This window comes from Gossypium hirsutum, chromosome A09 (assembly GCF_007990345.1).
Source record: "Gossypium hirsutum isolate 1008001.06 chromosome A09, Gossypium_hirsutum_v2.1, whole genome shotgun sequence".
NCBI lineage: Eukaryota > Viridiplantae > Streptophyta > Magnoliopsida > Malvales > Malvaceae > Gossypium > Gossypium hirsutum.
Genome location: NC_053432.1, coordinates 3,959,920 through 3,987,299, shown reverse-complemented (window position 1 = coordinate 3,987,299; position 27,380 = coordinate 3,959,920). Strand labels below are relative to the sequence as shown.

Here is a 27,380-nt window from a genome sequence, read left to right as displayed (position 1 = left end):
AATCACTCACTGTCGCTTTTATATTAGATTCGGCATGTTTCCAATGTTTGTTTTTTCCATCTACATCATTTCCCTACATCTTCTGTCACAAGTTGCCTAGTGCAATTTCAAATTTAAGACAGTGTCCTACATGTGTTAATGATAAAGATGAACACAATAAAATGTAATACAATTAATCGAAACTCATTTAGTTACCTTAGAAATACCTTTTTTTCCAAATATTACAACATAACAAAAAATAAGAATTAAATGAACGCTATTTGAAGAAAATAATATTCCTTTTCAATGTTTGGCGAAAAGAAACTTTATTAAGGATAACAAACGCCCTCTTTTGTCTGGGGCCGTTGTGGAACAGGTATAGGCCTATCCTTGTTGAAGATTGAAATTGTTCTACTTCAACCTCCTCATTCTGATTTTGTGGGATTTGAGTACATTTTCCACTCGTCCTTGGATGCTTAATTTGTGTAGCCAATTCATTCATTACTTTCCCACGGCTTGTTTTGTTCTTTTATTCTTGTTTTCTGTATATGATACTTCCTCTTTTACTTCTTTTAATTAGTAGGGAAAAATAACACAGGAGGTCCTTGTACAAAAGAGTCAAGACCTATTTAGTCCATGTACTATAAGAGAGTGCAAAAAAGGGCATTAATGACGAAATTGACTATTTACGTCAATAAAATGTTAGGACACGACCAATTCAGTCCATCTCAAATTAAAATAGGGTAACCTAGTCCCCATATTATTCAAATGTGTGGAAAAGGATAATTGAATAGGGGTTAACTCCTCTCGTTTGTAAAAAAAATGGTTCAGAGAAAAACAAGATACGTGCAAATGTGAAAAAAATACATCTACACAATATAATCATCAGTTGGTAGAGTTTCATAAATTAAAAAACAAAATAATTCAAACAACTTTATATCAAATTAAAAAGTTTATAAACATTCAAACATATGTAATTAATAGTTTTTAGTAATTTTGTAATGTCAGTAACCTCGAATTTCGATGGAAAATATACTATGCAAATTTTAAATAAAGATTTTGTACTACTTCGCCAACAGAGCCAAGTGTCAAATCTACTAGGTAGGTGGCTTAGCTATTGGGGTTTTATTGTATAAAAGGTGAAATATGGGCACTTGGGCGGCATTTGTTCTTCCCTAATTGGTTTCGAATTTTCAATATAACAAAAAGACAGAAAATTTTAGAAAATAAAATAAAAAATCCCTATAGGGTTTGGATTTTAGGTTATAACGGTTTGATTTTTTATGCGTTTCATTACACTGAAAACAAAAGCAAGTATTTCTTTGTCTTGGTAGTTCATGTCATCGTCGTTAAGATGTGCTTTGTAAAGGCCCGGTGTAAAATTATCAAAACCAACAATTCCTTCTCTTATAAAAACCCAGTGGTCTATCATTTCTATAAAATAAAGGGAAAAAAACTTTCTACTGAAATCTATATACGATAGAATTGATTTAAAATATATATTACTTTCAATTATCGAGTAAATTAAAATAACTCTGAAATTCTTTTACGTACGCAAATATTTTAAGATACGATAGAGTTTATGAAAATTCATGAAAGAGGTTTAGGGTTTTGGAGCGAAAGGAGATAGGTCCTCCCGGAAAATTTTCGAAGAAAAAATGTGGGAAACTTTTTCAAATATGCTACTACTGTCGACATGGAATTTCTAAAGTTTCAAGTTTAATGATAGGTTTAATTATTGCAATAATATAATCTCCGCATACTTCCTTAACATGCAATATTTACTTGTTAAAATATTATTCAAAATACAATTTTCCTTGTGACAAAACCCACATTCCTATTCCATTGACAATACGGACAACAAGACATAAAAGCTAAAGAAACAATACAAGCCTTTAATTTGGAATTTAAATGGTAGACGGCCCAAAAGTGGTTATAAAATGAAATTTCCTTGCCAACTAACAAGTTGGAATTATTATCTAGACCGTAGTTGAAAAGGAATTAGTTGCAGCTGCAAAACTGTAACTTTTAAACAAAATGATGATGATGCCTTTACCACGATTAAATTTCCTAACCAATTTTAAATTCGTATCTAATTGTAACAAACTTTTAATACACGCATATATATAAACGCATGCATGATTACAATTGCATTACCCTCAATTCTTCCCGCTCTTTCCTAATATCTAGATATCGTGAATATGGATTTGAAATGCATATTCAGCCTAGCAATCCTTGTTTCCCAGATATCGCTTTCGTCGACGCAAAATGTGAACGTTGTGATTCAAGGAGAATCATCAATTGGTGAAACAGATGATAACTTTGTATGCGCTACATTGGATTGGTGGCCTACTGAAAAATGCAACTACAATCAATGTCCTTGGGGAAAGGCTGGACTATTAAATTTGGTAAGAATATTTTATTGTGTGTGTATGAACAATGTCTTTTACATAAATTTTGACTTTTCTTGTACTTTATGTTTTCCGTAGGATTTGAAAAAGAAGGGTCTGATAAATGCAATAAAAGGTGAGTTCTACGTAAATAATATTACATGTCTCTATCATTAATTCATGCATGGTAGTCCAAATGAGATTGCAAATATTGCGATTCGAATACTGTTAAAAGCCACCTCGTAAGAGTGGTTGTGTGAACGAGTTGGACTAAACTTGGTTCAAAGCTGGTAAGAACAATTTCAGACTAATTTTTGAAATTACTTTCAGCATTCAATCCTTTAAGAATCAAAGTTGGTGGGTCGTTGCAAGATCAAGTGGTGTACGGAGTAGGAGGAGTTAAGAATTGCCCCAATTTCATGAAAAATGAAGATAGTTTATTCGGATTCTCTCAGGGCTGCCTTCCCATGGAAAGATGGGACGAACTCAATAAAATTTTCAATCAAACTGGGTTGGTATTTCTATTTATTCCGAAAAATAATTAAACATTCCATTTTTTTCTTAGTAAAGACATTGACTTTATTGATATGACATTTTGAAGAGTAAAGGTTACGTTCGGGTTGAATGCTCTTCTCGGAAGAAATCGGTCACAAATCGAAAAGGGCCTTTGGGTTGGCGATTGGAAATCGCAAAATGCAAGGGATTTCATGAAGTATACTATTTCCAAGGGATACAAAGTTGATTCTTATGAATTTGGTAACTAAATTTGTTTTCCCGAAGCTCTGCATGAGATTATTTTTCATTATACTTTTCGAATTGTATTTTAATCAATTTATTATTTCAGGAAATCAACTCTCCGGAGCTGGGATGGGTGCAAGCGTTGAGGCTGAACAATATGGAAAAGACATAGTAGTACTTAAGAATCTAGTGAAAGAATTACACCCAGATCCCGAAACTCAACCAAAGGTTTTAGGTCCTAGTGGCTATTATGATGAGAAATGGTTTAATTCCTTCCTAGAAGTTTCAGGACATGCTGTTGTTGATGGAGTTACACACCATATCTATAATCTTGGACCTGGTATCCAAATATGTCTCAATTCAGTGTTCATTGAAGAGTTTTTAGAGGCTTACTTATTACTAGTAGGCTCAGTTTCTTAATTCGATAGATGCATATGCAGGTGATGATCCAAACATGATTACCAAGATTCAAGATCCATCTTACTTAAATCAGGTGGCCCAAACCTATAAAGGTGTTTTGAATATTGTCAACAAGTTTAAACCGCAATCGGGAGCTTGGGTTTCTGAATCTGGCGGAGCTCTTCACGGCGGTGCTAAAGATTTGTCCCCAACCTTTGCTGATGGATTTTGGTAATATTTTTCTCTCCTTTTCTCCTACCTCTACCTTTTCTTTGTGTATAATAAAACACGAGGTTGAAATTTTCTCCCTTAACAGGTATCTTGATCAATTGGGAATGGCTTCAACCTACAATCACAAGGTCTTCTGCAGGCAAACTCTAATCGGTGGAAATTATGCTTTACTTAATACTACAACATCTATTCCCAATCCAGATTACTACGGGTCCGTATCTTCACACAGATAGTGTGAGCCTTATCGTTTCTTTTTTTCCCTACAGCAACCAACATAATTCATCTTATTAATTTGTTTCATTTCTAGTGCACTTCTATGGCACCGGCTTATGGGAAGTACTGTACTTGCCGTAACTCAAGAGTCTAACCCAAATTTGCGTGTATATGCTCACTGTGCGAAGAAAAAGGTAAGCCAACTTTGATAGAACGAACTTTTCGTTTATCAAATTATTTACTTTTATTAAATGTTATTAGCATCATTTTCTCTCTTGTAGCCTGGGATTTCTATCATTTTTATTAACTTGTCGAAAGATAGCTCGTTCAACGTCACCCTTTCAAATTACGAGCACCAGAGTCGTAATTCGAGATCCACAGATGTTGCGAAGCCTGAATTTAGAGGTTCCAAGGATAGAGAGGAGTATCATTTGGCTGCGCTAGCTGGAAATATACAAGGTCAAATCGTGTTGCTAAACGACGTTCCAATGGTTCCAACAGAAACATTCGACATTCCGACGATGGAACCAAAGCTTTTTAATGCTTCCACGCCCATCTCTATTGCAGCTCATTCCATAGTCTATGTAACCATCAGAGACTTTCAAGCCCCTGCCTGTGCTTAAATTACATCATTACTTTATCTAAAATGTAATACCTTTAAACGCTGCTTGAACTTTTAGAATGTGACAAGAGTTTCTAACTTATTTTTCCAGTTGTTACTATTGTTCTTAGTTATGTACGAATTTTTAGATTTTAGTATCCCTCGATTTTTCTACCTTTATCTCAATTCATTTCTTACTATATTTTGCATGGACAAAAAAATCCACCGGGAATAAATCACTCACTGTCGCTTTTATATTAGATTCGGCATGTTTCCAATGTTTGTTTTTTCCATCTACATCATTTCCCTACATCTTCTGTCACAAGTTGCCTAGTGCAATTTCAAATTTAAAGACAGTGTCCACATGTGTTAATGATAAAGATGAACACAATAAAATGTAATACAATTAATCGAAACTCATTTAGTTACCTTAGAAATACCTTTTTTTCCAAATATTACAACATAACAAAAAATAAGAATTAAATGAACGCTATTTGAAGAAAATAATATTCCTTTTCAATGTTTGGCGAAAAGAAACTTTATTAAGGATAACAAACGCCCTCTTTTGTCTGGGGCCGTTGTGGAACAGGTATAGGCCTATCCTTGTTGAAGATTGAAATTGTTCTACTTCAACCTCCTCATTCTGATTTTGTGGGATTTGAGTACATTTTCCACTCGTCCTTGGATGCTTAATTTGTGTAGCCAATTCATTCATTACTTTCCCACGGCTTGTTTTGTTCTTTTATTCTTGTTTTCTGTATATGATACTTCCTCTTTTACTTCTTTTATTAGTAGGGAAAAATAACACAGGAGGTCCTTGTACAAAAGAGTCAAGACCTATTTAGTCCATGTACTATAAGAGAGTGCAAAAAAGGGCACTTAATGACGAAATTGACTATTTACGTCAATAAAATGTTAGGACACGACCAATTCAGTCCATCTCAAATTAAAATAGGGTAACCTAGTCCCCATATTATTCAAATGTGTGGAAGAAGGATAATTGAATAGGGGGTTAACTCCTCTCGTTTGTAAAAAAAATGGTTCAGAGAAAAACAAGATACGTGCAAATGTGAAAAAAATACATCTACACAATATAATCATCAGTTGGTAGAGTTTCATAAATTAAAAAAACAAAATAATTCAAACAACTTTATATCAAATTAAAAAGTTTATAAACATTCAAACATATGTAATTAATAGTTTTTAGTAATTTTGTAATGTCAGTAACCTCGAATTTCGATGGAAAATATACTATGCAAATTTTAAATAAAGAATTTTGTACTACTTCGCCAACAGAGCCAAGTGTCAAATCTACTAGGTAGGTGGCTTAGCTATTGGGGTTTTATTGTATAAAAGGTGAAATATGGGCACTTGGGCGGCATTTGTTCTTCCCTAATTGGTTTCGAATTTTCAATATAACAAAAAGACAGAAAATTTTAAGAAAATAAAATAAAAAATCCCTATAGGGTTTGGATTTTAGGTTATAACGGTTTGATTTTTTATGCGTTTCATTACACTGAAAACAAAAGCAAGTATTTCTTTGTCTTGGTAGTTCATGTCATCGTCGTTAAGATGTGCTTTGTAAAGGCCCGGTGTAAAATTATCAAAACCAACAATTCCTTCTCTTATAAAAACCCAGTGGTCTATCATTTCTATAAAATAAAGGGAAAAAAACTTTCTACTGAAATCTATATACGATAGAATTGATTTAAAATATATATTACTTTCAATTATCGAGTAAATTAAAATAACTCTGAAAGTTCTTTTACGTACGCAAATATTTTAAGATACGATAGAGTTTATGAAAATTCATGAAAGAGGTTTAGGGTTTTGGAGCGAAAGGAGATAGGTCCTCCCCGGAAAATTTTCGAAGAAAAAAATGTGGAAACTTTTTCAAATATGCTACTACTGTCGACATGGAATTTCTAAAGTTTCAAGTTTAATGATAGGTTTAATTATTGCAATAATATAATCTCCGCATACTTCCTTAACATGCAATATTTACTTGTTAAAATATTATTCAAAATACAATTTTCCTTGTGACAAAACCCACATTCCTATTCCATTGACAATACGGACAACAAGACATAAAAGCTAAAGAAACAATACAAGCCTTTAATTTGGAATTTAAATGGTAGACGGCCCAAAAGTGGTTATAAAATGAAATTTCCTTGCCAACTAACAAGTTGGAATTATTATCTCGACCGTAGTTGAAAAGGAATTAGTTGCAGCTGCAAAACTGTAACTTTTAAACAAAATGATGATGATGCCTTTACCACGATTAAATTTCCTAACCAATTTTAAATTCGTATCTAATTGTAACAAACTTTTAATACACGCATATATATAAACGCTGCATGATTACAATTGCATTACCCTCAATTCTTCCCGCTCTTTCCTAATATCTAGATATCGTGAATATGGATTTGAAATGCATATTCATCCTAGAAATCCTTGTTTCCCAGATATCGCTTTCGTCGACGCAAAATGTGAACGTTGTGATTCAAGGAGAATCATCAATTGGTGAAACAGATGATAACTTTGTATGCGCTACATTGGATTGGTGGCCTACTGAAAAATGCAACTACAATCAATGTCCTTGGGGAAAGGCTGGACTATTAAATTTGGTAAGAATATTTTATTGTGCGTGTATGAACAATGTCTTTTACATAAATTTTGACTTTTCTTGTACTTTATGTTTTCCGTAGGATTTGAAAAAGAAGGGTCTGATAAATGCAATAAAAGGTGAGTTCTACGTAAATAATATTACATGTCTCTATCATTAATTCATGCATGGTAGTCCAAATGAGATTGCAAATATTGCGATTCGAATACTGTTAAAAGCCACCTCGTAAGAGTGGTTGTGTGAACGAGTTGGACTAAACTTGGTTCAAAGCTGGTAAGAACAATTTCAGACTAATTTTTGAAATTACTTTCAGCATTCAATCCTTTAAGAATCAAAGTTGGTGGGTCGTTGCAAGATCAAGTGGTGTACGGAGTAGGAGAGTTAAGAATTGCCCCAATTTCATGAAAAATGAAGATAGTTTATTCGGATTCTCTCAGGGCTGCCTTCCCATGGAAAGATGGGACGAACTCAATAAAATTTTCAATCAAACTGGGTTGGTATTTCTATTTATTCGAAAAATAATTAAACATTCCATTTTTTTTCTTAGTAAAGACATTGACTTTATTGATATGACATTTTGAAGAGTAAAGGTTACGTTCGGGTTGAATGCTCTTCTCGGAAGAAATCGTCACAAATCGAAAAGGGCCTTTGGGTTGGCGATTGGAAATCGCAAAATCAAGGGATTTCATGAAGTATACTATTTCCAAGGGATACAAAGTTGATTCTTATGAATTTGGTAACTAAATTTGTTTTCCCGAAGCTCTGCATGAGATTATTTTTCATTATACTTTTGAATTGTATTTTAATCAATTTATTATTTCAGGAAATCAACTCTCCGGAGCTGGGATGGGTGCAAGCGTTGAGGCTGAACAATATGGAAAAGACATAGTAGTACTTAAGAATCTAGTGAAAGAATTACACCCAGATCCGAAACTCAACCAAAGGTTTTAGGTCCTAGTGGCTATTATGATGAGAAATGGTTTATTCCTTCCTAGAAGTTTCAGGACATGCTGTTGTTGATGGAGTTACACACCATATCTATAATCTTGGACCTGGTATCCAAATATGTCTCAATTCAGTGTTCATTGAAGAGTTTTTAGAGGCTTCCTTATTACTAGTAGGCTCAGTTTCTTAATTCGATAGATGCATATGCAGGTGATGATCCAAACATGATTACCAAGATTCAAGATCCATCTTACTTAAATCAGGTGCCCAAACCTATAAAGGTGTTTTGAATATTGTCAACAAGTTTAAACCGCAATCGGGAGCTTGGGTTTCTGAATCTGGCGGAGCTCTTCACGGGGTGCTAAAGATTTGTCCCCAACCTTTGCTGATGGATTTTGGTAATATTTTTCTCTCCTTTTCTCCTACCTCTACCTTTTCTTTGTGTATAATAAAACACGAGGTTGAAATTTTCTCCCTTAACAGGTATCTTGATGAATTGGGAATGGCTTCAACCTACAATCACAAGGTCTTCTGCAGGCAAACTCTAATCGGTGGAAATTATGCTTTACTTAATACTACAACATCTATTCCCAATCCAGATTACTACGGGTCCGTATCTTCACACAGATAGTGTGAGCCTTATCGTTTCTTTTTTTCCCTACAGCAACCAACATAATTCATCTTATTAATTTGTTTCATTTCTAGTGCACTTCTACGGCACCGGCTTATGGGAAATACTGTACTTGCCGTAACTCAAGAGTTTAACCCAAATTTGCGTGTATATGCTCACTGTGCAAAGAAAAAGGTAAGCCAACTTTGATAGAACGAACTTTTCGATTATCAAATTATTTACTTTTATTAAATGTTATTAGCATCATTTTCTCTCTTGTAGCCTGGGATTTCTATCATTTTTATTAACTTGTCGAAAGATAGCTCGTTCAACGTCACCCTTTCAAATTACGAGCACCAGAGTCGTAATTCGAGATCCACAGATGTTGCGAAGCCTGAATTTAGAGGTTCCAAGGATAGAGAGGAGTATCATTTGGCTGCGCTAGCTGGAAATATACAAGGTCAAATCGTGTTGCTAAATGACGTTCCAATGGTTCCAACAGAAACATTCGACATTCTGACGATGGAACCAAAGCTTTTTAATGCTTCCACGCCCATCTCTATTGCAGCTCATTCCATAGTCTATGTAACCATCAGAGACTTTCAAGCCCCTGCCTGTGCTTAAATTACATCATTACTTTATCTAAAATGTAATACCTTTAAACGCTGCTTGAACTTTTAGAATGTGACAAGAGTTTCTAACTTATTTTTCCAGTTGTTACTATTGTTCTTAGTTATGTACGAATTTTTAGATTTTAGTATCCCTCGATTTTTCTACCTTTATCTCAATTCATTTCTTACTATATTTTGCATGGACAAAAAATCCACCGGGAATAAATCACTCACTGTCGCTTTTATATTAGATTCGGCATGTTTCCAATGTTTGTTTTTTCCATCTACATCATTTCCCTACATCTTCTGTCACAAGTTGCCTAGTGCAATTTCAAATTTAAAGACAGTGTCCTACATGTGTTAATGATAAAGATGAACACAATAAAATGTAATACAATTAATCGAAACTCATTTAGTTACCTTAGAAATACCTTTTTTTTTCCAAATATTACAACATAACAAAAAATAAGAATTAAATGAACGCTATTTGAAGAAAATAATATTCCTTTTCAATGTTTGGCGAAAAGAAACTTTGTTAAGGATAACAAACACCCTCTTTTGTCTGGGGCCGTTGTGGTACTGGTATAGGCCTATCCTTGTTGAAGATTGAAATTGTTCTACTTCAACCTCCTCATTCTAATTTTGGGGGATTTGAGTACTCTTTCCACTCGGGCCTTGGATGCCTAATTTGAGTAGCCAATTCGTTCATAACTTTCCCACGGCTTGTTTTGTTGTTTTATTCTTGTTTTCTGTATATGATACTTCCTCTTTTACTTCTTTTAGTTAGTAGGGAAAAATAACACAGGAGGTCCTTGTACAAAAGAGTCAAGACCTATTTAGCCCATGTACTATAAGAGAGTGTGCAAAAAAGGGCAATTAATGACGAAATTGACTATTTATGTCAATAAAATGTTAGGACACGAGCAATTCAGTCCATCTCAAATTAAAATAGGGTAACCTAGTCCCCATATTATTCAAATGTGTGGAAAAAGGGATAATTGAATAGGGGGTTAACTCCTCTCGTTTGTAAAAGAAATGGTTCAGAGAAAAACAAGATAGGTGCAAATGTGAAAAAAAAACATCTACACAATATAATCATCAGTTGGTAGAGTTTCATAAATTAAAAAAACATAAATAATTCAAACAACTTTATATCAAATTAAAAAGTTTATAAACATTCAAACATATGTAATTAATAGTTTTTAGTAATTTTGCAATGTCAGTAACCTCGAATTTCGATGGAAAATATACTATGCAAATCTACATCGCCAACAGAGCCAAGTGTCAAATCTACTAGGTAGGTGGCTTAGCTATTGGGGTTTTATTGTATAAAAGGTGAAATATGGGCACTTGGGCGGCATTTGTTCTTCCCTAATTGGTTTCAAATTTTCAATATAACAAAAAGACAAAAAATTTTAGGAAAATAAAATAAAAAATCCCTATAGGGTTTGGATTTTAGGTTATAACGGTTTGATTTTTTATGCGTTTCATTACACTGAAAAAAAAAGCAAGTATTTCTTTGTCTTGGTAGTTCATGTCATCGTCGTTAATATGTGCTTTGTAAAGGCCCGGTGTAAAATTATCAAAACCAATAATTCCTTCTCTTATAAAAACCCAGTGGTCTATCATTTCTATAAAATAAAGGGAAAAAAAAACTTTCTACTGAAATCTATACACGATAGAATTGATTTAAAATATATATTACTTTCAATTATCGAGTAAATTAAAATAACTCTGAAAGTTCTTTTACGTACGCAAATATTTTAAGATACGATAGAGTTTATGAAAATTCATGAAAGAGGTTTAGGGTTTTGGAGCGAAAGGAGATAGGTCCTCCCCGGAAAATTTTCGAAGAAAAAAATGTGGGAAACTTTTTCAAATATACTACTACTGTCGACATGGAATTTCTAAAGTTTCAAGTTTAATGATAGGTTTAATTGTTACAATAATATAATCTCCGCATACTTCCTTAACATGCAATATTTACTTGTTAAAATATTATTCAAAATACAATTTTCCTTGTGACAAAACCCACATTCCTATTCCATTGACAATACGGACAACAAGACATAAAAGCTAAAGAAACAATACAAGCCTTTAATTTGGAATTTAAATGGTAGACGGCCCAAAAGTGGTTATAAAATGAAATTTCCTTGCCAACTAACAAGTTGGAATTATTATCTCGACCGTAGTTGAAAAGGAATTAGTTGCAGCTGCAAAACTGTAACTTTTAAACAAAATGATGATGATGCCTTTACCACGATTAAATTTCCTAACCAATTTTAAATTCGTATCTAATTGTAACAAACTTTTAATACACGCATATATATAAACGCATGCATGATTACAATTGTATTACCCTCAATTCTTCCCGCTCTTTCCTAATATCTAGATATCGTGAATATGGATTTGAAATGCATATTTAGCCTAGCAATCCTTGTTTCCCATATATCGCTTTCGTTGACGCAAAATGTGAACATTGTGATTTAAGGAGAAACATCAATTGGTGAAACAGATGATAACTTTGTATGCGCTACATTGGATTGGTGGCCTACTGAAAAATGCAACTACAATCAATGTCCTTGGCGAAAGGCTGGACTATTAAATTTGGTAAGAATATTTTATTGTGCGTGTATGAACAATATCTTTTACATAAATTTTGACTTTTCTTGTACTTTATGTTTTTCGTAGGATTTGAAAAAGAAGGGTCTGGTAAATGCAATAAAAGGTGAGTTCTACGTAAATAATATTACATGTCTCTATCATTAATTCATGCATGGTAGTCCAAATGAGATTGCAAATATTGCAATTCGAATACTGTTAAAAGCCACCTCGTAAGAGTGGTTGTGTGAACGAGTTGGACTAAACTTGGTTCAAAGCTGGTAAGAACAATTTCAGACTAATTTTTGAAATTACTTTCAGCATTCAATCCTTTAAGAATCAAAGTTGGTGGGTCGTTGCAAGATCAAGTGGTGTACGGAGTAGGAGGAGTTAAGAATTGCCCCAATTTCATGAAAAATGAAGATAGTTTATTCGGATTCTCTCAGGGCTGCCTTCCCATGGAAAGATGGGACGAACTCAATAAAACTTTCAATCAAACTGGGTTGGTATTTCTATTTATTCCGAAAAATAATTAAACATTCCATTTTTTTTCTTAATAAAGACATTGACTTTATTGATATGACATTTTGAAGAGTAAAGGTTACGTTCGGGTTGAATGCTCTTCTCGGAAGAAATCGGTCACAAATCGAAAAGGGTCTTTGGGTTGGCGATTGGAAATCGCAAAATGCAAGGGATTTCATGAAGTATACTATTTCCAAGGGATACAAAGTTGATTCTTATGAATTTGGAAACTAAATTTGTTTTCCCGAAGCTCTGCATGACATTATTTTTCATTATACTTTTCGAATTGTATTTTAATCAATTTATTATTTCAGGAAATCAACTCTCCGGAGCTGGGATGGGTGCAAGCGTTGAGGCTGAACAATATGGAAAAGACATAGTAGTACTTAAGAATCTAGTGAAAGAATTACACCCAGATCCCAAAACTCAACCAAAGGTTTTAGGTCCTAGTGGCTATTATGATGAGAAATGGTTTAATTCCTTCCTAGAAGTTTCAGGACAGGATGTTGTTGATGGAGTTACACACCATATCTATAATCTTGGACCTGGTATCCAAATATGTCTCAATTCAGTGTTCATTGAAGAGTTTTTAGAGGCTTACTTATTACTAGTAGGGTCAGTTTCTTTTTTTCCCTACAGCAACCAACATAATTCATCTTATTAATTTGTTTCGTTTCTAGTGCACTTCTATGGCACCAGCTTATGGGAAGTACTGTACTTGCCGTAACTCAAGAGTCTAACCCAAATTTGCGTGTATATGCTCACTGTGCGAAGAAAAAGGTAAGCCAACTTTGATAGAACGAACTTTTCGTTTATCAAATTATTTACTTTTATAAAATGTTATTAGCATCATTTTCTCTCTTGTAGCCTGGGATTTCTATCATTTTTATTAACTTGTCAAAAGATATCTTGTTCAACGTCACCCTTTCAAATTACGAGCACCAGAGTCGTAATTCGAGATCCACAGATGTTGCGAAGCCTGAATTTAGAGGTTCCAAGGATAGAGAGGAGTATCATTTGGCTGCGCTAGCTGGAAATATACAAGGTCAAATCGTGTTGCTAAATGATGTTCCAATGGTTCCAACAGAAACATTCGACATTCCGACGATGGAACCAAAGCTTGTCAATGCTTCCACGCCCATCTCTATTGCAGCTCATTCCATAGTCTATGTAACCTTCAGAGACTTTCAAGCCCCTGCCTGTGCATAAATTACATCATTACTTTATCTAAAATGTAATACCTTTAAACCCTGCTTGAACTTTTAGATTGTGACAAGAGTTTCTAACTTATTTTTCCAGTTGTTACTATTGTTCTTAGTTATGTACGAATTTTTAGATTTTAGTATCCCTCGATTTTTCTACCTTTATCTCAATTCATTTCTTACTATATTTTGCATGGACAAAAAAATCCACCGGGGATAAATCACTCACTGTCGCTTTTATATTAGATTCGGCATGTTTCCAATGTTTGTTTTTTCCATCTACATCATTTCCCTACATCTTCTGTCACAAGTTTCCTAGTGCAATTTCAAATTTAAAGACAGTGTCCTACATGTGTTAATGATAAAGATGAACACAATAAAATGTAATACAATTAATCGAAACTCATTTAGTTACCTTAGAAATACCTTTTTTTCCGAATATTACAATATAACAAAAAATAAGAATTAAATGAACGCTATTTGAAGAAAATAATATTCCTTTTCAATGTTTGGCGAAAAGAAACTTTATTAAGGATAACAAACAACCTCTTTTGTTTGGGGCCATTGTGGAACTGGTATTGGCCTATCCTTGTTGAAGATTGAAATTGTTCTACTTTAACCTCCTCATTCTGATTTTGTGGGATTTGAGTACTCTTTCCACTCGCGCATTGGATGCCTAATTTGAGTAGCCAATTCGTTCATAACTTTCCAACGGCTTGTTTTGTTCTTTTATTCTTGTTTTCTGTATATGATACTTCCTCTTTTACTTCTTTTAGTTAGTAGGGAAAAATAACACAGGAGGTCCTTGTACAAAAGAGTCAAGACCTATTTAGTCCATGTACTATAAGAGAGTGTGCAAAAAAGGGCAATTAATGACGGAATTGACTACTTACGTCAATAAAATGTTAGGACACGAGCAATTCAGTCCATCTCAAATTAAAATAGGGTAATCTAGTCCCCATATTATTCAAATGTGTGCAAAAAAAATATAATTGAATAGGGGTTAACTCCTCTCGTTTGTAAAAAAAAATGGTTCAGAGAAAAATAAGATAGGTGCAAATGTGAAAAAAATACATCTACACAATATAATCATCAGTTGGTAGAGTTTCATAAATTAAAAAAACATAAATAATTCAAACAACTTTATATCAAATTAAAAAGTTTATAAACATTCAAACATATGTAATTAATAGTTTTTAGTAATTTTGCAATGTCAGTAACCTCGAATTTCGATGGAAAATATACTATGCAAATTTTAAATAAAGAATTTTGTACTACTTCGCCAACAGAGCCAAGTGTCAAATCTACTAGGTAGGTGGCTTAGCTATTGGGGTTTTATTGTATAAAAGGTGAAATATGGGCACTTGGGCGGCATTTGTTCTTCCCTAATTGGTTTCGAATTTTCAATATAACAAAAGGAGAGAAAATTTTAGGAAAATAAAATAAAAAATCCCTATAGGGTTTGGATTTTAGGTTATAACGGTTTGATTTTTTATGCGTTTCATTACACTGAAAACAAAAGCAAGCATTTCTTTGTCTTGGTAGTTCATGTCATCGTCGTTAAGATGTGCTTTGTAAAGGCCCGGTGTAATATTCTTAAAACCAACAATTCCTTCTCTTATAAAAACCCAGTGGTCTATCATTTCTATAAAATAAAGGGAAAAAAACTTTCTACTGAAATCTATATACAATAGAATTGATTTAAAATATATATTACTTTCAATTATCGAGTAAATTAAAATAACTCTGAAAGTTCTTTTACGTACGCAAATATTTTAAGATACGATAGAGTTTATGAAAATTCATGAAGGAGGTTTAGGGTTTTGGAGCGAAAGGAGATAGGTCCTCTCCGGAAAATTTTTGAAGAAAAAAATGTGGGAAACTTTTTCAAATATGCTACTACTGTGGACACGGAATTTCTAAAGTTTCAAGTTTAATGATAGGTTTAATTATTGCAATAATATAATCTCCGCATACTTCCTTAACATGCAATATTTACTTGTTAAAATATTATTCAAAATACAATTTTCCTTGTGACAAAACCCACATTCCTATTCCATTGACAATACGGACAACAAGACATAAAAGCTAAAGAAGCAATACAAGCCTTTAATTTGGAATTTAAATGGTAGACGGCCCAAAAGTGGTTTTAAAATGAAATTTCCTTGCCAACTAACAAGTTGGAATTATTATCTCGACCGTAGTTGAAAAGGAATTAGTTGCAGCTGCAAAACTGTAACTTTTAAACAAAATGATGATGATGCCTTTACCACGATTAAATTTCCTAACCAATTTTAAATTCGTATCTAATTGTAACAAACTTTTAATACACGCATATATATAAACGCATGCATGATTACAATTGCATTACCCTCAATTCTTCCCGCTCTTTCCTAATATCTAGATATCGTGAATATGGATTTGAAATGCATATTCAGCCTAGCAATCCTTGTTTCCTAGATATCGCTTTCGTCGACGCAAAATGTGAACGTTGTGATTCAATGAGCAACATCAATTGGTGAAACTGTTGATAACTTTGTATGCGCTACATTGGATTGGTGGCCTACTGAAAAATGAAACTACAATCAATGTCCTTGGGGAAAGGCTGGACTATTAAATTTGGTAAGAATATTTTATTGTGCTTGTATGAACAATGTCTTTTACATGAATTTTGACTTTTCTTGTACTTTATGTTTTTCTTAGGATTTGAAAAAGAAGGGTCTGATAAATGCAATAAAAGGTGAGTTCTACGTATATAATATTACATGTCTCTATCATTAATTCATGCATGGTAGTCCAAATGAGATTGCAAATATTGCGATTCGGATACTGTTAAAAGCCACCTCGTAAGAGTGGTTGTGTGAACGAGTTGGACTAAACTTGGTTCAAAGCTGGTAAGAACAATTTCAGACTAATTTTTGAAATTACTTTCAACATTCAATCCTTTAAGAATCAAAGTTGGTGGGTCGTTGCAAGATCAAGTGGTGTACGGAGTAGGAGGAGTTAAGAATTGCCCCAATTTCATGAAAAATGAAGATAGTTTATTCGGATTCTCTCAGGGCTGCCTTCCCATGGAAAGATGGGACGAACTCAATAAAATTTTCAATCAAACTGGGTTGGTATTTCTATTTATTCCAAAAAATAATTAAACATTCCATTTTTTCTTAGTAAAGACATTGACTTTATTGATATGACATTTTGAAGAGTAAAGGTTACGTTCGGGTTGAATGCTCTTCTCGGAAGAAATCGGTCACAAATCGAAAAGGGTCTTTGGGTTGGCGATTGGAAATCACAAAATGCAAGGGATTTCATGAAGTATACTATTTCCAAGGGATACAAAGTTGATTCTTATGAATTTGTAACTAAATTTGTTTTCCCGAAGCTTTGCATGAGATTATTTTTCATTATACTTTTCGAATTGTATTTTAATCAATTTATTATTTCAGGAAATCAGCTCTCTAGAGCTAGGATGGGTGCAAGCGTTGAAGCTGAACAATATGGAAAAGACATAGTAGTACTTAAGAATCTAGTGAAAGAATTACACCCAGATCCCAAAACTCAACCAAAGGTTTTAGGTCCTAATGGCTATTATGATGAGAAATGGTTTAATTCCTTCCTAGAAGTTTTAGGACATGATGTTGTTGATGGAGTTACACACCATATCTATAATCTTGGACCTGGTATCCAAATATGTCTCAATTCAGTGTTCATTGAAGAGTTTTTAGAGGCTTACTTATTACTAGTAGGGTCAGTTTCTTAATTCGATGGATGCATATGCAGGTGATGATCCAAACATGATTACCAAGATTCAAGATCCATCTTACTTAAATCAGGTTGCCCAAACCTATAAAGGTGTTTTTAATATTGTCAACAAGTTTAAACCGCAATCAGGAGCTTGGGTTTCTGAATCTGGCGAAGCTCTTTACGGCGGTGCTAAAGATTTGTCCCCAACCTTTGCTGATGGATTTTGGTAATATTTTTCTCTCCTTTTCTTCTACACTACAGGAAAATAGGGCTTTAGCGGTGTTTCTAGTGGCGTTTGAACAAAAAACGCTGCAAATATTTTACATTCGCGGCCTTTGCAATAAAACGCCGCAAAAACAGAACAATAGCGGTGTTTTTGATCAAAACGCCGCGAAAAACTGAGCAATAGCGGCGTTTTTGGCCCAAACGCTGCTAAAAACTGAACAATAGCGGCGCTTTTAGAAAAACGCCGCTATAGGTCGAGGTTTTAACGGCGCTTCTGGAAAAACGCTGCTATAGGTAGAGGTTTTAGCGGCGCTTTTACAAAAACGCCGCTATAGGTCGAGGTTTTAGCGGCACTTCTGGAGAAACGCTGCTATAGGTAGAGGTTTTAGTGGCGCTTTTGTAAAAACGCCGCTATATGCCGATGTTTTAGCTGCTCTTTTGGAAAAACGCCGCTATAGGCCGATGTTTTAGCGGCGCTTTTAGGAAAACGCCGCAAAAAAGTAATTTGGTTTATGGGTTATGGTTTAGTGTTTAGGGCCTTGAGTTTAGGATTTGAGATTTGGGGTTAGGAATTTAGAGGTAAATATGGTAAACTACTTAACTTGTGTATCTTGAATTTTTTTTATAATATAAATCTAAATAAGATAAATATAAATTATTATTTTAAATAATAGGTACATATATATGTTTTAGGGGTTATGCTATTAGGGATTAGAGGTTATGATTAATGATAAAAAAATTAATTTATTTTAGAGTTTTGGTAAGCATTAAGATTCTATTTGAATTACTTTTGTCCCTTGTTATATATATATATATTAAACTTCTAATATATATTAAGATTATAATATATATTTAGGGTGTAAGTTTAGGTTAAGGGTTTAAGGAAATGATACTATTAGCTAGCTAGAAATTAACTGAAGAACATTTGGATTTTACTAAGATTCAAGCTATTTTATATATACTCATATTATTTAATATAAGAATATAAACATATATACATGTGTGTTTTAATTTGTACTACAACTACATTGGCCACACGAATTCCAAAAAATATGTCTACGAATATTATGGTTTAGGGTTAACAGTTTTTAAAGTACACTTTATAGTTTGGGCTTTATGGTCTAGGAGTTATGGTTGGTTTAGGGGTTACCGAATGGTTTTGGGGTTTAACGTTTGGGGTTAGGGGTTTTGTGTTTGTGGTCCAAGGTTTAGGGTTTAGAGTCTGAAATTTAGGGTTTTAAATTTAGAGTATAATTTTGGATTTTAATGTATAAGATAAATGTATATAAGATAAATATATATAAATTATTATTTTAAAAAATATATAAATATATATATGAAAAGTGGTTTAGTGTGCAATTGTGTACATGAACTGTAATTTGATCTAGATCTTGTAAAATATTTAATTAATTTTGATATAATAAATAGCATCATGTTTTTATTTAATTAATTTATATGCATACATAATATGTATTTTAAAATGTGTATTAAATCAAAAATAAAATTTTAACTATAGTTAGGGTTTAATTAGAGTGTAAGTTTATATTTTGAGGTGTAAAGTTTAAGGTATATTATTATTGAAGACTGAACCAATATTTAGAATTTTATGATATTCTTGCGAATTTGTACTAAACCTAATATATTGAAGATTGAAATATATATTTTGTACATCACAGTAACATTATTTAGATATAATTTAAAAGAAATTCTAAATATATATAGTTTTAAATTTTGATCAATTTTTATAAAATATTCACGTATTAGCGGCGTTTATACATAAAACGCCGCAAAAGAGAGGAAATAGCGGCGTTTTTTTAGAAAACGCCATAAAACTTCAATATACATTAGAGTAAAACGGCATCGTTTCCTATGAATAGTAGCGACTTTAGCGGCGTTTGTAATATAAACGCCACAGCTCATATTAGAACGACGTCGTTTTGTAGTGTAGATAAAAGGGCGTTAGTGGCGCTTTACTGAAAACGCCGCAAAAGGGCTCATTAGCGGCGCGTTTCTGAAAACGCCACAAATTTTCCTTATTTGAAACGGCGTCGTTTTTTCTCTCCTATGGTTTAAGCCCTTTACCCGAAATCAGTTTCGATTTTTGCTAAGTAATTTTCCCCCATTTTGTCTCTTCCTTCCCTAAATCCCTAAAACAGAAAACCCTCTTTCTTTTTCCCCAAATCATCCCCTAATTCCCCAAACCCAAAATCCCTAACATTTTTCCCAAGTCCCCTTTTTTCCCTTAATCTGTTCCCCCATCCCCGAAATCCCTAATTATTTTCCCTTTTCTCTCGTCGATAGTGATATGCTTCATATTTAGGGTTTTAGCCCAATGATCATCAACTGAAAAACATACAAGAAGAAAGCCCTATCGATTCATTTTATCGACAAATCAAGGTTAGTTGATTCGTACAAAGTTCAATTTCTGAATGTTATGAAAAAGTAGCAAAGCACTTCTCTCTCACTCGATTTTGTCTGAACCAGAACCAGAAGAGCCAACTCTTCATACATCAACTATTCACCGATCGATCCTAAACTTTCTGGTAACTGCTAAGCCATACCGCTTTTTTCTTTCACTTTATTCGTTGGGTCCTTGAAGCTTCAACAGTATTTATTTTCTTTCCTTAAAATATCGTCAATGATGAACTGGCGGTAAGGTCAGCCTATTGAATTCGAAAATATTACTTAAACCAAAAGTCACCTTATAGAACACTGAATTTAGTTCAACTATGGTTTAAACCAATTAATCTAATCCTTCAGTTTTTGCGTGTTAAAGCAACTCAACTTTCGTACTTGGGGCGTTTGTTTTGTTTTGTTTTATTTTCCTTGTGTGCTTTTGTTTGTTTGTTTTTTCATGTATTACTTACCTTTTTTTTTGGTTTGAAATGGTTTGAAATGGGTTTGATCTGGATGGTTATACCCTTGTTTTAAGTAAACCCAATACCGGGTCTGGTGTTTCTAGTGCTGTTTTTAACTTAACCACCATAATTATTGGTGCTGGAATCATGGTTTTAGCTGCTACTATAAAGGTTCTAGGGCTTGTTTTAGGGAATTTTTTGGATAAACCTGGTTGGGATTTTGTCTGAAATTAGTGTCGAGATGTTGATTAGGTTTGCAGTTTCTTGTAAAGCTAGATCTTATGGGGAAGTTGTGCAAATTGCAATGGGGAGAACTGCTAGGGTTTTGTCTGAGATTTGCATAATTGTCAACAATGCAGGTGTCCTGATAGTTTATTTGATTATTATGGGTGATGTTATGTCTGGTTTGGTTCGTCATATTGGGGTTTTCGATAAGTGGTTAGGACATGTTTTTTAGGATCATAGGAAGTTATTGGTTCTGGTTGTTATGGTTGTTTTTCTTGCTCCACTTTGCGTGTTAGATAGGATTGATATATTGAGCATGACTTTGGCTGCTTCGGTAGCTGTCGCTGTTGTTTTCGTTGTGGTTTGCTTTGCTGTTGCATTCATTAAGCTTATTGAGGGGAAGATAGAGGCTCCAAGGATGAGCCCAGATTTTACGTTCCCTGATTAAGCTTATTGGATCTACTATGATCCCAAATATATGGACAGCTTTTAAATTTACTGGAGCAACAATAGCTGTTTCCTTAGGTTTTACGTTCCCTGCTCTAATTGTATTGAGGATAAGTCAGCAAGAAGAGAGCATAAGCTTGAGCAGAGTAGAAAAATTTTTGTCGTGGTTAATGTTAATACTGGCTGTGATAGTTAGCACTGCTGGGATAATAGGAAATATTTATACCAAATTGCAATGATAATATGTATACAATGTAACTTACTGTCTTTTAATGGTATTGAGCTTGGTCCTATTTCTCCTCACAATGGTCTTCATTAGGGTGACTGTTACTTACTGTCTTTCCCTAGAATTTTAGCTATGATTTTTAGTGGAAAATCCGGCAACTTCGGTTATTCCAACAAAACCAGCCCTTTGTCCCCTTATTTGTCTCTCTTTTATATTTTTCTCTGTTTTTTTACTTAATTCGGATTTTTAATTTTTGTTCTCATGATACCATTGTTGACGTAGCTTTATTTTTAGTAATTCTTGTAGCTTCTATTTTTTTTATCATTTTATTTGTTTATTCCCACCTGTTATTAGCAAATATAATTAATATTATACCAATCATTAAATATTGTTTACTTTTAGAACTCATTTGATTATTTTGTCGACCAGAAACAGACTTTTGTTCTTCAAATGCAATGAGTAGGGAAGTCTCTCGACATAAGTAGAGATCAATCCCAAGCATCTCCAAATAAGCCCTCAAGAAAACATTTCCAATTCAATCAAGGTAAACATTGTCTTCCCTAACATTTATGTTTTTTTCAACATGTTTTTCCTTTTATGTTTTTTATGTTTATGATGAAAGATTCAACATCTCTAGAAACTGAATCATACATTTTTTCTGCTAGGATTAGCAATCTAGTATGAATCATGTAGAAGCTTACTTATCTTTTATTTGCAAGAAACAGATTTAGGTAATGGAAGATGTATGCCTGTGTGTTTGTGTCTCTATATATGTATGTATTTGGTACTAGATGAAAGCTTTACTCCAGTTTTGAAATATAGACCAGGTTTTGCATACATTGTTCATTTTCTGGCTCTTTTCCTTCGAATACATGGTTCTCTTGAAATTAAATGCTCAGGTACTTTCTGCATATTCTGTGATTCTTATTATATAAGTTATAAATCAACAGTTATGTTAGTTTTGATCAAGGCCTCTGTAAACATAAAGTTGGTATTCTGGTTAGGAGAAGTTAATGTTTATGAGATTTGTGGAGTATGATTCTGCACATGCAAAGTTGGTTTGTTTAAAGCTGTGCATTTTCATGTTTACATACTAATGGTGATTCCATTTTTGTTTTTTAGATGTTCTTTTGGTCTGTTTTCATGTTTCTATCCAACTTATGTGTTTACTGTGCAGTTTTGCCATATTTTGCTAAGGTGTATAGCTTCATTGGCAGTGTCTTTGATCCTGGTACAAGTGTCATGGGTTGCGCATGGGAGCCCGCAACCATGACACATCTGTGTGAACCATCAAGAAGGCAGGAGGTCATTTGGCCTAATCAGACCGGCCCGTTGCTTGAAGAGATTGAAGGCCCATCTACAAGTTAGACAAATATAATATATTATTTTATAAGATTACATATCTTAGATAAGATATGTAATCTTAGAAGATATGATTTTATATTCTTAAAGGTTTGGTGGTAGGTGGCCTTTAATCATAGCCGTTGATGTACTTAATTTTGCACCGTTGGATTTGGGGAGGCTCAACTATAAATAAGAGACCTCTTCCCTCATTGTAAATCACTTGAGTTTGAGGAATAATAAGAGTTCTTGAGAGTATTCACTCAAACATTATTCTCTCTTGTGTTCTTGATATTTCGTGGCTTGTTCTTATTTCGTTATTCGTTCGCCTTTGTTTGATCGTTGAGTTGCTTTCGTTTGTGTTGGTTTTCAAAGGGGAATTCTATTGAATCCTCAAATTGTGGGAGTTAGGCTGACTTAGGAGTTTTTAAAGCAAGAAACTGCCTAAGGCCGTACGGATTGTGAGGCAAAAATCCTAAGTCCGTGACAGTTGGTATCAGAGCCAGTCTTTCGAAAGCACTATTGAAGGATGTCGAGAGAAGTTGGTGAGAATGAGCCAATAGAGACCCGTGGGAGGGCCAGGAAGGCTAGTCGATCGAGGGACATGTTGTCGAGCTTGGAAAATCGAGTGGTCAATCTCGAGGAGTCTGTTGGTGACATGAGGGAGACACTCGAAGTGGTCCTAACCCGTATGGAGGAACTGAGGGAAGACAGCAAAGTATTCGTGCTTGACACTCTTAGATCCACTTCGGACAAGCTGACGGTAAGGGACGAAGCTCTTGAGGCCCTGGTGACTGCCATGAAAGAGGAGATTGCTGAGCTTAAGGGGGAGCTCACAATTTGTAAGGTCGCTCTGGGAAATGGGATGTTGACTTCAAGATCGAAGCAACGCCATGTAGATGTTCCAAAACCCGAGAAGTTCAAGGGGGCTAGGTCTGCGAGAGAAGTGGACAACTTCCTGTGGGAATTAGAGCAATATTTTCGAGCAATGGGCATTGAGGATGATGCCACAAAGGTAAACACTGCTTCGATTTACTTTACTGATGTTGCTCTCTTATGGTGGCGACGTAGGTCCACGGATGAGAGACGTGGAGGAACGACCATTGGGACTTGGGAGGAGTTCCAAGGAGAGTTAAAGAAGCAGTTTTATCCGCAGCATGCTGAAAAGGAGGCTCGTGCTAAGTTGCGCCGGCTTACGCAACAAGGCACTATTCGAGATTATGTGCGGGAGTTTAGTGAGCTGATGCTTCAGATCTCAGACTTGAATGAGAAGGAAGCATTTTATATGTTTGAGGATGGGCTAAGAATGTGGGCTAAGCAAGAGTTGCGCCGCCTAGGCATCACCGATTTGACTGTAGCTATGGCTGAGGCAGAGAACTTCTACGAAGCTGGTGGGAGAAAGTTTGACAATAATGATGCTTCCAAACCCAAGCCAAGACCCAAAGGCAATGGTGGGGGAGACAAAGAGCAAACAGAAAGGAGTGGCGAAGCCCCAAGGAATTATAATGGTAGACCAGGGGATAAGAAAGAGCCAATGAGATGCTTTCTTTGCCAAGGTCCATATCGGTTGAGTGTTTGTCCAAAGAGGGCCGCTTTCAATGCTATGGAAGCACGCGAAGAGGCCAATCCTGACACCAAAAGTCTTGGTACGATATTGGGTGGTGTTGAAGACAAGACGAGTAATGGGCTGATGTTTGTGGACATCATCGTGGCAGACAGAAAATTGAATGCCCTTGTTGATACTGGTGCATCTGATTTGTTCATGTCTAAAGAGATGGCGAAGGAACTCGGTCTCAAAGTGAAGGAAGATTCGGGTCGAATAAAAACGGTAAACTCAGAAAGTATTCCCATAACGGGTGTGGCTAAAGGGGTGGAACTCAAACTTGGCGAGTGGACAGGCATGGCAACCATTAAGGTAATCCCACTTGATGATTATGATTTTATGGTAGGATTGAGTTTGTTTGACCGACTTAATGCGTATATTCATCCTTCCGAGAACTACATGATGATCTCTGATTCGAACCATCGTTATATGGTGCGAATGAAAAGAAAGGGAAACATAGAAGGCAAAACATTGTCGGCAATCCAATTTGCCAAAGGAGTACGTAGAAACGAAGTCTCCTATTTAGCCACCTTAAGGAACAATGTGGAGGAGAAATTCGAGGAAGAAATCCCAAAAGAAGTGAAGCAGTTGTTGCAGTCTTTTCAAGATGTAATGCCCACAGAGTTGCCCAAGACATTGCCACCAAAGAGGGAGGTAGATCACAAGATTGAGTTGTTGCCTAATACTGAGCCACCAGCAAGGGCACCATATCGAATGTCTCCACCTGAGTTGGAGGAATTGAGGAAGCAGTTAAGGGAACTTCTAGATGTCGGGTTTATTAAACCTTCCAAAGCCCCATTTGGAGGGCCGGTGTTATTCCAAATGAAGCATGATGGGTCCTTAAGATTGTGCATTGACTATAGGGCCTTAAACAAGATCACTGTGAAGAACAGGTATCCCATTCCTCTCATTGCAGATCTGTTCGATCAACTTGGTAGTGCGAGATGGTTTACTAAGTTGGATTTGCAATCGGGGTACTACCAAGTGAGAGTAGCCGAAGGGGATGAGCCCAAAACAGCCTGTGTGACTCGGTATGGGTCTTTTGAATTCTTGGTGATGCCGTTCGAGTTGACAAATGCTCCAGCAATATTTTGCACCCTAATGAATAAGGTATTACAACCTTTCTTAGATCGCTTTGTGGTTGTTTATCTTGACGACATTGTGGTGTATAGTAAGACGCTTGAGGAGCATGTTGGACATCTGAGAGAGATGTTCCAAGTCCTACGGGAAAATGAGCTGTATGTCAAAGAGGAAAAATGCTTATCTGCCCAACGAGAGGTGCCTTTTCTTGGCCATATTGTAGGAGGTGGCATGATCTGAATGGATGCAAGCAAAGTCCGAGCAATTTCCGATTGGGAGCCACCAACCAAGGTAACGGAATTGCGGTCCTTTCTTGGTTTAGCAAACTACTATCGACGTTTCATTGAAGGCTACTCCAAGATCACTACACCCTTGACAGACTTATTGAAAAAGGGCAAAGTATGGGACTGGGACTCTCGGTGTGAGAAAGCTTTTGACCAAGTAAAGCAAGCAATGGTGAGTGAACCTATACTTGCTTTACCGGATTTTACAAAGGCGTACGAGGTATGCACGGATGCCTCAGACTATGCAATTGGGGGAGTATTGATGCAAGAAGGACATCCAATTGCTTTCGAGAGTCGAAAGCTGAATGAGACAGAACGGAGATACACGGTCCAAGAAAAAGAGATGACTGCTGTGGTGCATTGTTTGCGCACATGGAGGCACTATTTGCTGGGTTCCAGGTTCGTGGTATTCACTGATAATGTTGCAAATAGTTATTTCCTAACCCAGAAAAAGTTGTCCCCCAAACAGGCTCGTTGGCAGGTTTTCCTAGCAGAGTTTGATTTTAGCATGGAGTACAAGCCGGGGAGTGCCAACATTGTAGCTGATGCGCTTAGCCGAAAGATGGAATTTGCAACGATAAGCCAACCCAATAGTCCCTTATTGGAGCGCATTCAAGAAGGGTTGTCCCACGATTCCACGGCCAAAAATTTGATTGAGCTTGCTAAAGAGGGAAAAACGAGACGATTTTGGCTTGAGGGAGAATTATTATACACTCAAGGACAACGTTTATATGTGCCCCAACATGGGAACTTGCGAAAGGAAGTCATGAAGGAATGTCACGATTCAAGATGGGCTGGACATCCAGGCATGCACCGCACTTTAGCTCTCTTGGAGGATCGATTTTATTGGCCTCACATGAGTGACGATGTGGAGACTTATGTGAAAACTTGTTTGGTGTGCCAACAAGATAAAATCGAGTTGAAGGCTCCTGCTGGGTTGCTACAGCCTTTACCTATTCCGGAGCGCCCATGGGAGAGTTTATCCATGGACTTTATTGTAGGTTTGCCTAAATCTGATGGATTTGCAAGCATTTTTGTTGTGGTGGACAGGTTTTCGAAGTATGCAACTTTTATCCCCACAACCAAGGAGTGTCCTGCTGAGGAGGCTGCTCGCTTGTTTCTTAGACATGTGGTGAAGTATTGGGGAGTTCCACAATCTATCATCAGCGATCGAGATGGGCGATTCACGGGACGATTTTGGACGGAGTTGTTCAAGTTAATGGGTTCAAACTTGAACTTTTCAACCAGCATGCATCCACAAACCGATGGGCAAACTGAACGAGTGAATGCGTTATTGGAGATATATCTACGGCACTATGTGAGTGCCACACAAAGGGACTGGCCAAAGTTGCTAGATGTGGCTCAGTTTTCTTACAATTTGCAAAGAAGTGGGGCGACAAACCAGAGTCCGTTCGAGATAGTAACAGGACAACAGCCACTTACACCCAATGCTGTTGCGACTCGTTATGGGGGACCGAATCCAGCAGCCTATCGATTTGCGAGAGATTGGCAAGAGCAAAACGATTGGCTAGAGCTTGTCTTCACAAGGCAAGTAAGCGCAATAAGAAGTGGGCGGATCGAAATCGAAGGGACGTACAATTTCAGGTAGGTGAACCAGTTCTTGCCAAACTACACCTGATTTTGCGACATGATGGGTTGCACAAAGGACTCGTCAGACT

General features: G+C 35.5%; 2 protein-coding genes across 2 annotated transcripts; both read left to right on the top strand.

Moving 5' to 3' along the window:
• The first annotated feature begins 1,791 nt into the window (after positions 1–1,791).
• Positions 1,792–4,632, top strand: LOC107944490 (heparanase-like protein 2). Its single transcript, XM_041077696.1, has 9 exons — positions 1,792–2,387; positions 2,469–2,505; positions 2,700–2,880; positions 2,971–3,125; positions 3,214–3,447; positions 3,548–3,737; positions 3,823–3,948; positions 4,045–4,144; positions 4,232–4,632. Exons 1-9 carry the CDS (start codon positions 2,181–2,183, stop codon positions 4,571–4,573), a joined length of 1,572 nt encoding a protein of 523 aa, XP_040933630.1. The 5' UTR covers positions 1,792–2,180; the 3' UTR covers positions 4,574–4,632.
• An 18,631-nt stretch (positions 4,633–23,263) lies between these two features.
• LOC107889853 (uncharacterized) lies at positions 23,264–25,657 on the top strand. The gene has a single exon (XM_016814401.1). The coding sequence runs from the start codon at positions 23,264–23,266 to the stop codon at positions 25,655–25,657; it is 2,394 nt and encodes a 797-aa protein (XP_016669890.1).
• Positions 25,658–27,380: the final 1,723 nt, after the last annotated feature.

Excerpts from the sequence above, each read along its gene's own strand:
- LOC107889853 (XM_016814401.1), top strand. The coding sequence starts at position 23,264 with ATGTCGAGAGAAGTTGGTGAGAATGAGCCAATAGAGACCCGTGGGAGG.
- LOC107944490 (XM_041077696.1), top strand. The coding sequence starts at position 2,181 with ATGGATTTGAAATGCATATTCAGCCTAGCAATCCTTGTTTCCCAGATA. Across the intron at positions 2,881-2,970 it reads AAAATTTTCAATCAAACTGG|AGTAAAGGTTACGTTCGGGT; the intron begins GTTGGTATTTCT and ends GACATTTTGAAG. Across the intron at positions 4,145-4,231 it reads CTCACTGTGCGAAGAAAAAG|CCTGGGATTTCTATCATTTT; the intron begins GTAAGCCAACTT and ends TCTCTCTTGTAG.